Below are 17,376 nucleotides of genomic sequence, written 5' to 3'. Positions count from 1 at the left end.
TTAATTGATATTTTTTTTTATCAATGTTTATTCGCTTCTGAATCTCAGTCTCTTCAGCCCAGCGAGTGGGTTTATGAGCTGTAGTAAGAAGTGACTCTGGTGTCGGATGACTTTACATAGCCATCGCCACTGAAGGCTGGAAAGTCCGCCTATGTCTTGATTATTTAATTATCTGAAAGGCCTGTCACTTCTTGGCAGAAAGATAAGAATACGTACACTGTCAAACAAAGCACAGTGTTGAAATCTAGCCGTATCTACATAAACTAGTCCCAGCATCGTTCTTTGACTTACACATAAGGTTGTATATTGAATTCAATAGAAAAACAAAACAGAGCGTAAGGGAGAGAGAGAGACTGACATTTCCTTAAATGTAGCCACTGGCTGTATTATACAACCAAAACATTAAGGAACTGGCAGTCTCGCTCTCTCCTTCTCTCGGTTTTCTTCTATTGAATTACATGTAGACTCATATTTAAAAACTTTCGCTAAGTGGGTAGGGGGGAACACTTGACATGCACTAATTTGAAATATGTAGTGCTTTCAGAAAGTATTCATATGCATTGACTTATTCCACATTTCGTTGTTACAGCCTGAATTCAAAATGTATTTTTTACCCATCTACACACAATACCCCATAATAACAAAGTGAAAACATGTTTTTAGAAATTCTAGAAAATGTATTGAAAATTAAATACAGAAATATCTCATTTACATACGTTTTCACACCCCTGAGTCAACACGTTAGAGTCACCTTCGGCAGCTATTACAGCTGTGAGTCTTTCTGGGTAAGTCTCTAAGAGCTTTGCACACCTGGATTTTACAATAAAATTCTTCAAGCTCTGTCAAATTGGTTGTTGATCATTGCTAGACAGCGATTTAAGCCAAAACTGTAACTAGGCCACTCAGGAACATTCAAATGTCATCTTGGTAAGCAGCTGTACTCTGAGTATACAAAACATTAAGGATGCCTGCTCTTTCCATGGCATAGACTGACCAGGTGAATCCAGGTGAAAGCTATGATCCCTTATTGATGTAATTTGTTAAATCCACTTCAATCAGTGTAGATGAAGGGGAGGAGACAGGTTAAATAAGGATTTTAAAGCCTTGAGACCATTGAGACATGGATTGTGTATGTGTGCCATTCAGAGGGTGATTGGGAATGAAAATATTTAAATGCCTTTAAACGGGGTATGGTAGTAGGTGCCAGGCGCACCGGTTTGTGTAAAGAACTGCAACGCTGCTGGGTTTTTCACGCTCAACAGTTTCCTGTGTGTATCAAGAATGGTCCACCACCCAAAGGTCATCTAGCCAACTTGACACAACTGTGGAAAGCATTGGCGTCAAAATGGACCAGCATCCCTGTGGAACGCTTTCAACACCTTGTAGAGTCCTTAATGTTTTGTACACTCAGTGTATAATATAGAGCCAAAATATCAATAAACTGCCAGTACATGTGTCAGTCTCTCTCTCTCTCGCACATTTGTAAATATTAGTAAGGTAGTTATTAATGCATATACACTGCTCAAAAAAATTAAGGGAACACTTAAACAACACAATGTAACTCCAAGTCAATCACACTTCTGTGAAATCAAACTGTCCACTTAGGAAGCAACATTGATTGACAATAAATTGCACATGCTGTTGTGCAAATGGAATAGACAACAGGTGGAAATTATAGGCAATTAGCAAGACACCCCCAATAAAGGACTGGTTTTGGAGGTGGTGACCACAGACCACTTCTCAGTTCCTATGCTTCCTGGCTGATGTTTCGGTCACTTTTGAATGCTGGCGGTGCTTTCACTCTAGTGGTAGCATGAGACGGAGTCTACAATCCACACAAGTGGCTCAGGTAGTGCAGCTCATCCAGGATGGCATATCAATGCGAGCTGTGGCAAGAAGGTTTGCTGTGTCTGTCAGCGTAGTGTCCAGAGCATGGAGGCGCTACCAGGAGACAGGCCAGTACATCAGGAGAAGTGGAGGAGACCGTAGGAGGGCAACAACCCAGCAGCAGGACTGCTACCTCCGCCTTTGTGCAAGGAGGAGCAGGAGGAGCACTGCCAGAGCCCTGCAAAATGACCTCCAGCAGGCCACAAATGTGCATGTGTCTGCTCAAACGGTCAGAAACAGACTCCATGAGGGTGGTATGAGGGCCCGACGTCCACAGCTGGGGTTGTGCTTACAGCCCAACACCGTGCAGGACGTTTGGCATTTGCCAGAGAACACCAAGATTGGCAAATTCGCCACTGGCGCCCTGTGCTCTTCACAGATGAAAGCAGGTTCACACTGAGCACATGTGACAGACGTGACAGAGTCTGGAGACGCCGTGAAGAACGTTCTGCTGCCTGCAACATCCTCCAGCATGACCGGTTTTGCGGTGGGTCAGTCATGGTGTGGGGTGGCATTTCTTTGGGGGGCCGCACAGCCCTCCATGTGCTCGCCAGAGGTAGCCTGACTGCCATTAGGTACAGAGATGAGATCCTCAGACCCCTTGTGAGACCATATGCTGGTGTGGTTGGCCCTGGGTTCCTCCTAATGCAAGACAATGCTAGACCTCATGTGGCTGGAGTGTGTCAGCAGTTCCTGCAAGAGGAAGGCATTGATGCTATGGACTGGCCCGCCCGTTCCCCAGACCTGAATCCAATTGAGCACATCATGTCTCGCTCCATCCACCAACGCCACGTTGCACTACAGACTGTCCAGGAGTTGGCGGATGCTTTAGTCCAGGTCTGGGAGGAGATCCCTCAGGAGACCATCCGCCACCTCATCAGGAGCATGCCCAGGCGTTGTAGGGAGGTCATACAGGCACGTGGAGGCCACACACACTACTGAGCCTCATTTTGACTTGTTTTAAGGACATTACATCAAAGTTGGATCAGCCTGTAGTGTGGTTTTCCACTTTAATTTTGAGGGCGACTCCAAATCCAGACCTCCATGGGTTGATACATTTGATTTCCATTGATAATTTTTGTGTGATTTTGTTGTCAGCACATTCAACTATGTAAAGAAAAAAGTATTTAATAAGATTATTTCATTCATTCAGATCTAGGATGTGTTATTTTAGTGTTCCCTTTATTTTTTTGAGCAGTGTATTTCCTTAAACATCCCGTGTGCTTGTTCTTTTACCAAGTTTCGCGTTTTGTTAATCCCCATTCATGCCATGTCATTCTCAGCTCTACCCCGAGATACAACATGTGTTGGTCATCCAGTGAGTAGTAAGGTGAGTGTGTTAACGTTCGAGATCTTTGGCCAGGCATTAGGCCTAGCTCCAGGGTGAATTTCCCCTAGGTACAGATCCATGATCAGCTTCCCCTCCCCTCCCCTCCCCCAATCCTAACCTTAACCATTAGTAGGGGAAATACAAAACTGATCCAAGATCAGTGCCTGGGGGCAACTTCACCCTACTCTATTAAATTAGGCCTCCACGAGAGGGGGAAACACAGAAGAGGAGAAAGAGAGGGATGAGGAGGAAAAAAGGGAAACTGGAGGAGAGAGAGCGTTCCCACCTTCAAGTCTAGATACTCCAGGTCCTTCTTCAGTTGCATGTATGTATCATCAACCTTCGGGGTAGAGTGGAGAGATAAAGAAGTGTCAATCAAAGCTTTACGGCATTACAGTATGGAAGCGTACAACATTTTGACAGCTATACGCTTCCATATTATAGATCTAACTGTATAGTGGGGTTATTAGTTGCTGAATGAATCACTGATACTCCATATGATTATATAGCACTACTCATTAACGTCAAATCTACCATGATGTGTTATAATGATTTCATAATGGATTAGGAATTAAAAGGTGAGATGATTGTAAGTCTATTGTCAAGAATATGCATTTGGATGAATGTCATCTGTTAGGCTTGTTATAAGATGAGTAAAAAGAAAAATGGGGAAAAAGTTAATGTTGTCATCCAAAGCACCCACGCACACACACAGACCCAGACAGATATAAAGTATGCATTCCTAAGTATTGGCACATCACATTTATTTATGAGCTTCTCAATGTTATGCCATCAGAGATGCAAGACGTGCACATACAAAATGGAAGCACACTACAAGCAGCCGCTCCAAGATCACAAGCCCAAAAATGGCTCCACTTTGAAGCAAACTAGCAACATCTCAGCCAAACACACTTAAAAAAACACTGAAAATGAGCGAGAGACAGTCCAGGCAGATTTAAAAAATAGAACTGTATCTAAAGCCAACCAGACAGTCTTAGCCTGGGATGACTGTATGGAAGCTAGCTAGCACAACACGACATGCTAACACACAATCCGGCACTACAACATAGCCTAACTTGGAGTGCAAAAACCACCACTACAGGCTGCTACGGCCTTATAGCCTTGTTTGATCAAATGTAACAACTGAAACCAGAACTATTCTGGGTTAGAGACGAAGAGAAACTGGAACGGTTATTTCGAAAATAAGTGTTCCTGGTTGCACATTTTGTTTCCAAAGCATGGAAGATACTGTACGTCAAGATAAGCTATATAACTGAAATAGCAGGTTTTTGTTTAGTTTTTCCGTTTTTCATTTGAATGTACAGTGCCTTGCAAAGTATTCAGACCCCTTGGATTTCTTCAAATGTTATTGTATTACAAAGTGGGATTAAAATGGATTTAATTGTCATTTTCTGTCAACAATCTACACAAATTACGCAAGAAAAATTATAACTAAAATCATAACTAAAAATAACAAAAATATAGCTAACTAACTAAAATATAGTCGTTTTGTTTAGGCAAGCCTAAATTAATTCAGGAGTAAAATTTGGCTTAACAAATCACATACGTTACATAGACTTACAGTGAGGGAAAAAAGTTTTTGATCCCCTGCTGATTTTGTACATTTGCCCACTGACAAAGACATGATCAGTCTATCATTTTAATGGTAGGTTTATTTGAACAGTGAGAGAAAGAATAACAACAAAAAAATCCAGAAAAACGCATGTAAAAAATGTTATAAATTGATTTGCATTTTAATGAGGGAAATAAGTATTTGACCCCTCTGCAAATCATGACTTAGTACTTGGTGGCAAATACCTTGTTGGCAATCAGAGGTCAGACGTTTCTTGTAGTTGGCCACCAGGTTTGCACACATCTCAGGAGGGATTTTGTCCCACTCCTCTTTGCAGATCTTCTCCAAGTCATTAAGGTTTCGAGGCTGACGTTTGGCAACTCGAACCTTCAGCTCCCTCCACATATTTTCTATGGGATTAAGGTCTGGAGACTGGCTAGGCCACTCCAGGACCTTAATGTGCTTCTTCTTGAGCCACTCCTTTGTTGCCTTGGCCGTGTGTTTTGGGTCATTGTCATGCTGGAATACCCATCCACGACCCATTTTTAATGTCCTGGCTGAGGGAAGGAGGTTCTCACCCAAGATTTGACGGTACATGGCCCCGTCCATCATCCCTTTGATGCGGTGAAGTTGTCCTGTCCCCTTAGCAGAAAAACACCCACAAAGCATAATGTTTCCACCTCCATGTTTGATGGTGGAGATGGTGTTCTTGGGGTCATAGGCAGCATTCTTTCTCCTCCAAACACGGCGAGTTGAGTTGATGCCAAAGAGCTCCATTTTGGTCTCATCTGACCACAACACTTTCACACAGTTCTCCTCTGAATCATTCAGATGTTCATTGGCAAACTTCAGACGGGCCTGTATATGTGCTTTCTTGAGCAGGGGGACCTTGCGGGCACTGCAGGATTTCAGGTCCTTCACGGCGTAGTGTGTTACCAATTGTTTTCTTGGTGACTATGGTCCCAGCTGCCTTGAGATCATTGACAAGATCCTCCCGTGTAGTTCTGAGCTGATTCCTCACCATTCTCATGATCATTGCAACTCCACGAGGTGAGATCTTGCATGGAGCCCCAGGCCGAGGGAGATTGACAGTTCTTTTGTGTTTCTTCCATTCGCGAATAATCGCACCAACTGTTGTCACCTTCTCACCAAGCTGCTTGGCGATGGTCTTGTAGCCCATTCCAGCCTTGTGTAGGTCCACAATATTGTCCCTGACATCCTTGGAGAGCTCTTTGGTCTTGGCCATGGTGGAGAGTTTGGAATCTGATTGATTGATTGTTTCTTTGGACAGGTGTCTTTTATACAGATAACAAACTGAGATTAGGAGCACTCCCTTTAAAAGTGTGCTCCTAATCTCAGCTCGTTACCTGTATAAAAGACACCTGGGAGCCAGAAATCTTTCTGATTGAGAGGGGGTCAAATATTTATTTCCCTCATTAAAATACAAATCAATTTATAACATTTTTGACATGCATTTTTCTGGATTTTTGTTGTTGTTATTCTGTCTCTCACTGTTCAAATAAACCTACCAATAAAATTATAGACTGATCATTTATTTGTCAGTGGGCAAACGTACAAAATCAGCAGGGGATCAAATACTTTTTTCCCTCACTGTATAGGGGTTGACATGATTTTTGAATGACTAACTCTTCCTCTGTCCCCCATACATACAACATCTGTAAGGTCCCTCAGTCAAGTATTGAATTCCAAGCGAAGATTCAACTACAAAGACCAGGGAGCTTATCAAAAGCCTCATAAAGAAGGACAGTGGTTGGTAGATGGGTAACAATAACAAATCAGACATTAGGTTAATAATTATGCTGTGTATTATACTGTATTTAAACCACCAAGACACATAAAAGATACAGTCATCCTTCTGAACTGAGCTGCAGGACAGGAATGAAACTGCTCAGGGATGTTACCATGAGGTCACTGGGGATTTTAAAACAGCTACAGAATTCTGTGATGGTAGAAAACTGAGGATGGATCAACAACATTGTCGTTATTCCACAATAATGACCTAAATGACAGAGTGAAAAGAAGAACAGAAATATACAGAATAAAAATATACCAAAACATGCATCTTGTATGCAAGGCACTAAAGTAATACTGCAAAAAAAACACTGCAAAGGAATACACTTTTGGCCTAAATGCAAATCCTTCACAACTGAGTAACTGCTTCCTTATTTTCAAGCATGGTGGTGGCTGCATCATGGTCTGGGTATGCTTGACATAGGCAAGTTTTTCCAAGATAAAAAGAAACAGAATGGAGCTAAGCACAGGCAAAATCCTAGAGGAAAACTTGCTTTAGTCTGCTTTACACCAGAGACTGGGAAAGGAAAACACCTTTCAGCAAGACAATAACCTACAACACAAGGCCAAATCTACACTGGAGTTACTTACCAATAAGACAGGGAATTGTCCTGAGTAGCCAAATTACAGTTTTAACTTAAATCTGCTTGAGAATCTATGGCAAGACTTGAAAATGGCTGTCTAGCCATGACCCCCAACATCTAGACAGAGCTTGAAGAATTTAAAAAGAATAATGGGCAAATATTGCACAATCCAGGTGTGTAAAGCTCTTATAGACTTTTGCAAGAAGACTCACAGCTGTAATCAATGCCAAATGTGTTTCTAACATGTATTGACTCAGGGAGCAGTATACTTATGCAAAGACTATATTTTAGTTATTTAATTTCTATTAATATATTTTTTAAATGTATACTTTTTCTTGCACTGTGACATTACAGATTATTTTGTAAAAGATTGTTGACAAAAAATTACAATTCAATTAAAACAATTTGTAACACAATGTGAATAAATCCAAGGGGTCTGAATACTTTTGCAAGGCACTGTATATGAATGAATATAATTTATGCGTGCATATATTATTAATTTCTTTGCTACTGTGGATACAGTGTCTTATGAGCTCATGTGGGCTGGGCATCTTGAAGATGCAAGACACTATAATAATGAAACAAATCAAATCATATAGAACGAGACTATGGGGGGCAGCCAGCACAGGTCAACGCTCACAAACAGCCATGCCCAGGTTGAGCTTACATTGGTGGGGTAAAGAAGACCAGGCGTACTGGGGGCCCCCACCTGGCTGCTGCTGCCATGGCCCATGGGGCCTGAGGGGCCTAGTAAGGGCCCCAGATAAGGGCCGGAGGAGAAGAGAGGGTTGTTTTTGGTGGTAAGGAGGTGGGGGCCAGAGGGGCTGTAGTTGAAGTGCTGCAGCTGGGATAGCGTGTGGTGGCGCGCGGCGGCCATCTTTGCCTGATGCCTCCGGAGCTGAATGAGCAGGAGGGTGAGCTCCTCAGGCTGCATGCGTAACAGTAGTGTGTCCCTCGGGGGACAGAGGGAGGGAATGGGGGAATTAACTCAACACCCCAACACAGACAGACCACTCAATGGTTAGCAAAGATACTCAGAGCTGTATAGAATCTATATAGTTAGGTTCAACTGTCGGTCATGTTAGCACCAAAAGTTCTATTCCATTTACATTCAAACTATGCAATCTTACTGGAACTCTAGGGAAAGTGGAGACATCACAAAAGTCAAACTGTAAATAGTAGTGGAGTCACCAGTTTTGGAGGCAGTGTTACGCTTGCTAGCAAAGAAAGCTGTAGAGTCGCAAACTAGCTAAAATGTTTCACCCCACTGTTAGCCAGGGTATTTAACTAGCTAAAGTTATTTAGAGTTAGTTAGCCACCACTCCTGCACTCTTTTACTAGCTAAAGTAATGTGTGATAACTTGTGTTAATAACATGACAAAACAAATGTGTGTTTCCAGTTGTGTTTACATTTTACAGAAAAGGACGCAATCCACTTTCCAAGTATATTGTTTTGGAACTTTTGATACCAACACGGCAGCCATTCAAATACCTGTATCTACACTGAACAAAAAAATAAACGCAACGTGTAAAGTGTTGATCCCATGTTTCAAGAGCTGAAATAAAAGACCCAGAAATTTTCCATAGCACGAAAAGCTTATTTCTCTCAAATTTTGGCAACAAATTTGTTTACACCCCTGTTAGTGAGCATTTCTCCTTTGCCAAGATAATCCATCCACCTGACAGGTGTGGAATATCAAGAAGCTGATTAAACAGCATGCTCATTACACAGGTGCACCTTGTGCTGGGGACAATAAAAGGCCACTCTTAAATATGCAGTTTTGTCACACAACACAATGTCACAGATGTCTCAAGTTTTGAGGGAGCGTGCAATTGGCATGCTGACTGCCGGAATGCCCACCAGAGCTGTTGCCAAATAATTTAATTGTGGATTTCTCTACCATAAGCCGCCTCCAATGTAGTTTTAGAAACAGTAGACCATGTGTAACCCCGCTAGCCCAGGACCTCCACATCCGGCTTCTTTACCCGTGGGATCGTTTGAGACCAGCCACCGGGCAGCTGATGAAACTATGGGTTTGCACAACCGAAGAATTTCTGCACAAACTGTCAGAAACCGTCTCGGGGAAGCTCATCTGCGTGCTCGTCGTCCTCCGCTCGTCCTCAGCAGGGGCTTGAACTGACTGCAGTTCGGCTTCGTAACCGACTTCAGTGGGCAAATGCCACCTTCGATGGCCACTGGCACGCTGGAGAAGTGTGCTCTTCACGGATTAATTCCGGTTTCAACTGTACCGGGCAGATGGCATCATGTGGGCGAGCGGTTTGCTGATGTGAGTGCCCCATGGTGGCAGTGGGGTTATGGTATGGGCAGGCATAAGCTACGGACAACAAAAACAATTGCATTTTATCGATGGCAATTTGAATGCAGAGATACTGTGACGAGATCCTGAGGCCCATTGTCGTGCCATTCATCTGCCGCCATCACCTCATGTTTCAGCATGATAATGCACAGCCCCATGTCGCAAGAATCTGTACACAATTCCTGGAAGATGAATATGTCCCAGTTCTTCCATGGCCTGCATACTCACCAGACATGTCACCCAATGAACATGTTTGAGATGCTCTGGATCGAAGTCTACGACTGCGTGTTCCAGTTCCTGCCAATATCCAGCAACTTCGCACAGCCATTGAAGAGGAGTGGGACAACATTCCAAAGGCCACAATCAGCCTGATCAACTCTATGCGAAGGAGATGTGTCGTGCTGCATGTCGCAAATGGTGGTCACACCAGATATAATGACTGGTTTTCTGATCCACACCCCTATCTATTTTTTTAAGGTATCTGTGACCAACAGATGCATACAGTGGATTTGGAAAGTATTCAGACCCCTTGACTTTTTCCACTTTGTGACGTTACAGCCTTATTGTAAAATTGATTAAATTAATGTTTTTCCTCATCAATCTACACACAACACCCCATAATGACAAAGCGAAAACAGGTTGAAATACATTTTTACAAATGTATAAAAAATAAATAAAACAGAAATATCTTATTTACATAAGTAATTATTCAGACCCTTTGCTATGAGACTCGACATTTAGCTCAGGTGCATCCTGTTTCCATTGATCACCCTTGAGTTGTTTCTACAACTTGATTGGAGTCTACCTGTGGTAAATTCAATTGATTGGACATGATTTGGAAAGGCACACACCTGTCTATATAAAGGTCCCACAATTGACAGTGCATGTCAGAGCAAAAACTCAGAGACAGGATTGTGTGGAGGCACAGATCTGGGGAAGGGAACCAAAAAATTACTGCAGCATTGAAGGTCCCCAAGAACACAGTGGCCTCCATCATTCTTTAATGGAAGAAGTTTGGAACCACCAAGACTCTTCCTTGAGCTGGCCGCCCGGCCAAATTGAGCAATTGGGGGATAAGGGCCTTGGTCAGGGAGGTGACCAAGAACCCGATGGTCACTTTGACAGAGCTGCAGAGTTCCTCTGTGGAGACCGGAGAACCTTCCAGAAGGACAACCCTCTCTGCAGCACTCTATGGTAGAGTGGCCAGACGCCACTCCTCAGTAAAAGGCACATGAGACAGCCTGCTTGGAGTTTGCCAAAATGCATCTAAAGGACTCTCAGACCATGAGAAACAAGATTCTCTGTTCTGATGAAACCAAGATTGAACTCTTTGGCCTGAATACCAAGCGTCACGTCTGGAGGAAACCTGGCACCATCCTTACGGTGAAACATGGTGGTGGCAGCATCATGCTGTGGGGAGGTTTTTCAGGAGCAGGTACTGGGAGACTAGTCAGGATCGAGGGAAAGATGAACAGAGCAAAGTACAGAGCGATCTTTGATGAAAACCTGCTCTAGAGCGCTCAGGACCTCAGACTGGGGCGAAGGTTCACCTTCCAACAGGACAACGACCCTAAGCACACAGTCAAGACAACACAGGAGTGGCTTTGGGACAAGTCTCTGAATGTCCATGAGTGGCCCAGCCAGAGCCCGGACTTGAACCCGATCGAACATCTCTGGAGAGACCTGAAAATAGCTGTGCAGCGACGCTCCCCACTCAACCTGACAGAGCTTGAGAGGATCTGCAGAGAAGAATGGGAGAAACTCCCCAAATACAGGTGTGCCAAGCTTGTAGCGTCATACCCAAGAAGACTCGAGGCTGTCATTGCTGCCAAAGGTGCTTCAACAAAGTACGGAGTAAAGGGTAAAAAGCAGAAAATTCTAAAAACCTGTTTTTGCTTTGTCATTATGAGGTATTGTGTGTAGATTGATGAGCGAAAAAAACAATTAAATCCATTTTAGAATAAGGATGTAAAGTAACAACATTTGGAAAAAGTCAAGGGGTCTGAATACTTTCCGAATGCACTGTATCTGTATTCCCAGTCATGTGAAATCCATAGATTAGGGCCTAATGAATTCATTTAAATTGACTGATTTCCTTATATGTTTATATTTTTGTTCAGTGTATATCAGAAACCTGAAATCTGTATGGAGCAGAATGTTGCTGGTTCACATCCCATAGTTGTCCTTGTAAAGAAGTACTGTAGATAAGTTAAGCTAATTGCAAAGTGTCCATGTTATTCAAGAAACACTGGATCCTTGACTTCATGTCGTAATCTAACACAACACGTTTGGGTTGTGACTGGGTGTGTGAGTCCATACCGTTTTCCCGTGAAGGCTGGGCGCGCTGACCGTGTGTGTGATGTAGCTGGAGGAAGGCATGGACCGTCTCTCGATGGTGGCAGCCTGGCGAACACAACACACACACTGCAGTTAACAGTCTTAATCTGCCAATATCACCCCCGCAAAATACTGTCATAAAAAATGACATAAACCTGCTATGACACATTCAAGTTTCAAGTTTCATTCACCATCCTCTTACCTTGAGTAGTTGAGACTTGGCTCTTCGGGGGGACCCAGCCACCGGCACGTCCAGCGCGTGTCTCTCCCCCCGGGGCATTACCACCACCCGGTTAGCAGGTGTGTGGGGCCTCCGTGGGGGGGACAGGGCCCTGGAGCCCGGGGGTCCCGGTGGGAGGATGTCGGAGGGGTCTGGGGGCACCGACACACAGCGGGGCACCTCAGAACTGGGTCGCGGGGCCGAGGGTGGCACCGTGGAGGGGGGCCGGGGCCCGAAGGGGTAGTCCGGGGCAGGTGTATAGAGGGGGGCGGTGGGACTGCCGTGGCGGAACTGGTGGCGCTGCTGCCACTCGTAGAGCTGCCACACGGTGCCAGGCCCACCGATGCCACCACCGTCCCTGGAGCCGGTACCCTGGAGGTCTGAGGGTCCGAGTCGGAAGTGGCTGAGGCGGTCTTGGGCGTATTTGTACTCCCCTTGGCGTGCGACGGTGGGGGGGCTCTGGCAGGGGGTCTTTGGCAGCGTCTGGTAGGCCTCCAGGCCAATGAACTTGGGCTGAGTCGAAGGGGTGTGACGGGGGAGCGTGCCCCCTCTAGAGGGGGGGCTATGGGGAGAGAACAGGGAAGAGGTCGGATGTCAGACAAAAGCAAAGGCTATAAACTTTGTATCATCGTGTTGCTGATCTACATTTCACTGGCTTAGCAGAGTCTGAGTATTGTGCTGAAAGTAAGCCTTATGAGGCTTTGAGCGACACATGCTTGCATTATTCCCAGAGCCCCACTAGAGGGAGATGTTGGCTATGATCCCCATAAATACTTACAGTATTTCAACCATACACTGAAAACTCTTATCTAGTAGAATGTACGTGTGTGTGTGTGTGTGTGAAAGTACACTCCCAGTCAAAAGTTTGGACACACCTACTCATTCAAGGGTTTTTCTTTATTTTTACTATTTTCTACATTGTAGAATAATAGTGAAGACATCAAAACTACGAAGTAACACATATGGAATCATGTAGTAACCAAAAAAGTGTTAAACAAATCAAAATATATTTTCTATTTGAGATTCTTCAAATAGCCACCCTTTGCCTTGATGACAGCTTTACACACTCATGGCATTCTCTCAACCAGCTTCATGAGGTAGTCACCTGGAATGCATTTCAATTAACAGCTGTGCCTTCTTATAATAATAATATAATATGCCATTTAGCAGACGCTTTTATCCAAAGCGACTTACAGTCATGTGTGCATACATTTTTACGTATGGGTGGTCCCGGGGATCGAACCCACTACCCTGGCGTTACAAGCGCCGTGCTCTACCAATTGAGCTACAGAGGACCACATAAGTTAATTTGTGGAATTTCTTTCCTTCCTAATGCGTTTGAGCCAATCAGTTGTGTTGTGACAAGGTAGTGGGGTATACAGAAGATAGCCTTATTTGGTAAAAGACCAACTCCATATTATGGCAAGAACAGCTCAAATAAGCAAAGAGAAACAACAGTCCATCATTATTTTCAGACATGAAGGTCAGTCAATACGGAAAATGTCAAGAACTTTGAATGTCTCTTCAAGTTCAGTCGCAAAAACCATTAAGCGCTATGATGAAACTGGCTCTCATGAGGACCGCCACAGGAATGTAAGACCCAGAGTTACCTCTGCTGCAGATGATAAGTCACCAGCCTCAGAAATTGCAGCCCAAATAAAGGATTCACAGAGTTCAAGTCACAGACACATCTCAACATCAACTGTTCAGAGGGAACTGTGTGAATCAGGCCTTCATGGTCAAATTGCTGCAAAGAAACCACTACTAAAGGACACCAATAATAAGAAGAGACCTGCTTGGGCCAAGAAACACGAGCAATGGACATTAGACCGGTGGAAATGTGTCCTTTGGTCTGGAGTCCAAATTAGAGATTTTGGGTTCCAACTGCCGTGTCTTTGTGAGACGCGGTGTATGTGAACGGATGATCTCCGCATGTGTAGTTCCCACCGTAAAGCATGGAGGAGGTGGTGTTATGGTGCTGGTGACACTGTCTGTGATTTATTTAGAATTCAAGGCACACTTAACCAGCATGGCTACCACAGCATTCTGCAGCGATACGCCATCCCATCTGGTTTGGGTTTAGTGGGACTATAATTTGTTTTTCAACAGGACAATGACCCAACACACCTCCAGGCTGTGTAAGGGCTATTTGACCAAGAAGGAGAGTGATGGAGTGCTGCATCAGATGACCTGGCCTCCACAATCCCCTGACCTCAATCCAATGGTTTGGGATGAGTCGGACGACAGAGTGAAGGAAAAGCAGCCAACAAGTGCTCAGCATATGTGGGAACTCCTTCAAGACTGTTGGAAAAATATTCCAGGTGAAGCTGGTTGAGAGAATGCCAAGACTGTGCAAAGCTGTCATCAAGGCAAAGGGTGGCTACTTTGAAGAATCTAAAATCTAAAATATATATTGATTGGTTTAAAACGTTTTGGTTACTACATGATTCCATATGTGTTATTTCATAGTTTTGATGTCTTCACTATTATTCTACAATGTAGAAAATAGTAAAAATGAAGAAAAACCCTTGAATGAGTAGGTGTGTCCAAACATTAGACTGGTACTGTATGTGTTTGAATATGCACCACAATAAACATTTGCGAGTGTGCATGCTCATGCTGTGCACGTGTATAAGTTTAAAGTTTTATTAGTCATACAATATGTACGGGATACGCATGGTATACATGGTCCAACGAAATGCTTATAAGAGTAGGCCAATGTGTATAAACTCAAGGATAAACATATGAGTGTCAATGTGTTTGTATTTCTATGCCATTTGAATGCACAATGATAAACACCTAGACGAGCGGTGGTGTGACGTGTGAACCGTGACCTTTACCCTTTGTGCTCGGCCCTCTGCACCTTGACCCAGTGCTCCACCTGCTCCAAGGTGCTCCTCCTCTGCACCTGCCTGTGAGTGTCAACCACCTGGGGGGGCAGCGTGGCCCTCTGGTACGTCCCCGTCCCCATCCCGTTGGGTTCCGGAATGGGTGTCCCGTTCCTCAGACAGGCCCCAGGGGGCAGGGTGTAGGCGCCGCGCGACGGGGCACGTGATGGCGCCCTAGAGGTGGGCGCGGATGTGGGTGCGGAGGCTGAGTCTGGAGGTAGGGTGGGAAGGGGAGGGAGACTGCTAGGAGGAACGGCGTCCATTTGAATTTCCACGCTTCCGCCGCCAAGGGAAGGAATCTTGGAAGTGATGGGATTTAGAGTGTCGCTCCGGAAGCTACAGCGCTCCTCGGTTTCTCGGATGTCGGCCTGTTTGAGGACCACTCCATCGCTATGGAGATGGAGGTCTGCTCGGGGTTCGCGTGAGGTCTTTGTGTAGTTGTTGACGTGGTTGGTTTGGGGGACCCCCTGGCGTTCCGACGCGTTGGGCATTTCCGATTCCTCCGATGTTTCCAATGGCCTAGGAAAGGAAAAGAACGGGAGATGGATGTTTTGGTTTGGATCTCTATCTCAACACAGGAACAACATCATTATTGACATTGCCATTGTATCAGGACAGTAACTAGGGAAAATTCCAGTAACTTTCCAAAAATTCATACTTATTTTGCTTCCTCATTTTGCTTCCAGGAGTTATGTTAGATCTTACTTTTTGTAATTTACTAGAGAATCATTATTTCATCCCTTCATATCTCTAATCACAACCAAGTGAGGTGTTAACGTTAGCATAGCATTTAGCCTTGGTTGACACTAACATGAATGAATTGCCCATCAAAATAGGATATAGGTACCTAGCCTCAGCTACAGGGAAAACCAGGCTAATTCCATCTACATGAAAGAGAACTGGGCTACTTAGCATTAGCAAATTAGCGTAGCCTAGCTTCCTGGGTCTCTCATGCTAGTTAACCTGACAGCCACTTGTGCTAAAACAAATAGCTCAGGGTGTCTAAAGGACTGGCGGGGAATGAGCAGTCATATTTGCACTGATGGACACAATCACTTCCCTCCACTGACACATGAATAATAGATATGAGCTTCTCATTCATCAAATACAGCGTTCCAGGACCGTTTAGTCATAAGAGCCACAGTGAATTGGTTGGCTATAACACGCATATACACGCATGCCGCGCGCACACAAACACACGAGGTGATAAACGTACAGTGGGGTCATTAAGGGGCATGGATGGCCAAATCTGATACTTGTGAACATTAAAACAAGTCTCAAAATCCGCATCAGCCAATTAAAATCGTTGCCGTAGTTGCGCGTGATAGTACGCTACATGTTAGCTTTTCCCATCAGATAACCTGGCACACTTAGCCTTATGCTAACAAGACCAGCTGGACATGATTATTTCCTGGAACAAATTCTGCATCAGCCAATTACAAATGTTGATGTAGTTGGATGTGATCGAACACTTTGTCATGAAAGCGTCCTTAACAGTAGTAAAAACGGCATGGTCTGCTATTCTAAGTTACCAAAACACGCACTAAATTGTATCTGTGTAGTGAGCATGGCTCCTGGTAATTTTCAGCGTTTATCGGCAAGTTCGAATCCCAGGAGAGATAGTTTTTGAAATGTAGAATTACATTTGTTGTAATAGTCTGTTTCGAAGGGAAATCAAAACCTTGTAAATGAAGATGACAAATATATTTAAAAAAGGAGCTTCATGGAGTGTCTCTTGCAGACCAACACATAGGCTACAGTGGTGTAGTGTTGCCGGAGCGTCGCTCCGCCGCCTCTCAGAATGGTGCTTGTTTAATAAAGTCTAGATCAAAGCTGAATCAATGTCTCACAAGATCACTTCCTGATTATTTATTATTCTACATAGGCCAAACATATCGAATATAATTGCATAACGTTACTGTTAGACCAAAAAAACACCTTCATTTGTTATATAGGCTAAACTTACATGTACAACGTTTTATATGCATTATTATAGTCATCCACTTTGTCACATATGCATTATTTAAATCGAGCACCGAGGACTAGCAGTGAACTTTTTTTCCCTTAACATAAACGCTTGACGCGAGGGGGCCTCAAACCCACGGTTACTCTACCCCGAAGATTCACAGTCAACCGCCTTACCAGTATACCCCACCTGGCAGTGATAATGGAGGTACATGACAGCTATTTGACAAGACCATAAGGCTCTTCAACTTTTTCCTTTTCACAATGTACGATAAACTTAAATATTGTATAGACCTCCTTTTATCTATGCTGAAACAGGAAAGGGCCTTCCCCAAACTGTTGCCACAAAGTTGGAAGCACAGAATCGTCTAGAATGTCATTGTATGCTGTAGCATTAAGATTTCCCTTCACTGGAACTAAGGGGCCTAGGCCGAATCATGAAAAACAGCCCCAGACCATTAT

The 17,376-nt window shown here is 44.1% G+C and overlaps 1 protein-coding gene across 1 annotated transcript in view; it reads right to left on the bottom strand.

Annotated features, from left to right (window-relative positions):
- Nucleotides 1-17,376, bottom strand: part of LOC121532074 (pleckstrin homology domain-containing family A member 7) — a 57,338-nt gene that overhangs the window by 18,156 nt on the left and 21,806 nt on the right. Inside the window, 4 exon segments of the mRNA XM_045205207.1 lie at nucleotides 3,504-3,557; nucleotides 11,824-11,907; nucleotides 12,044-12,623; nucleotides 14,902-15,468. Coding sequence (XP_045061142.1) covers nucleotides 3,504-3,557; nucleotides 11,824-11,907; nucleotides 12,044-12,623; nucleotides 14,902-15,468 — 1,285 coding nt within the window.

The sequence above is a fragment of the Coregonus clupeaformis genome, chromosome 19 (assembly GCF_020615455.1).
Source record: "Coregonus clupeaformis isolate EN_2021a chromosome 19, ASM2061545v1, whole genome shotgun sequence".
Taxonomy (NCBI): Eukaryota; Metazoa; Chordata; class Actinopteri; order Salmoniformes; family Salmonidae; genus Coregonus; species Coregonus clupeaformis.
Note: the sequence above shows the minus strand (reverse complement) of the source record. Positions and strands in the feature narration are given on the sequence as shown.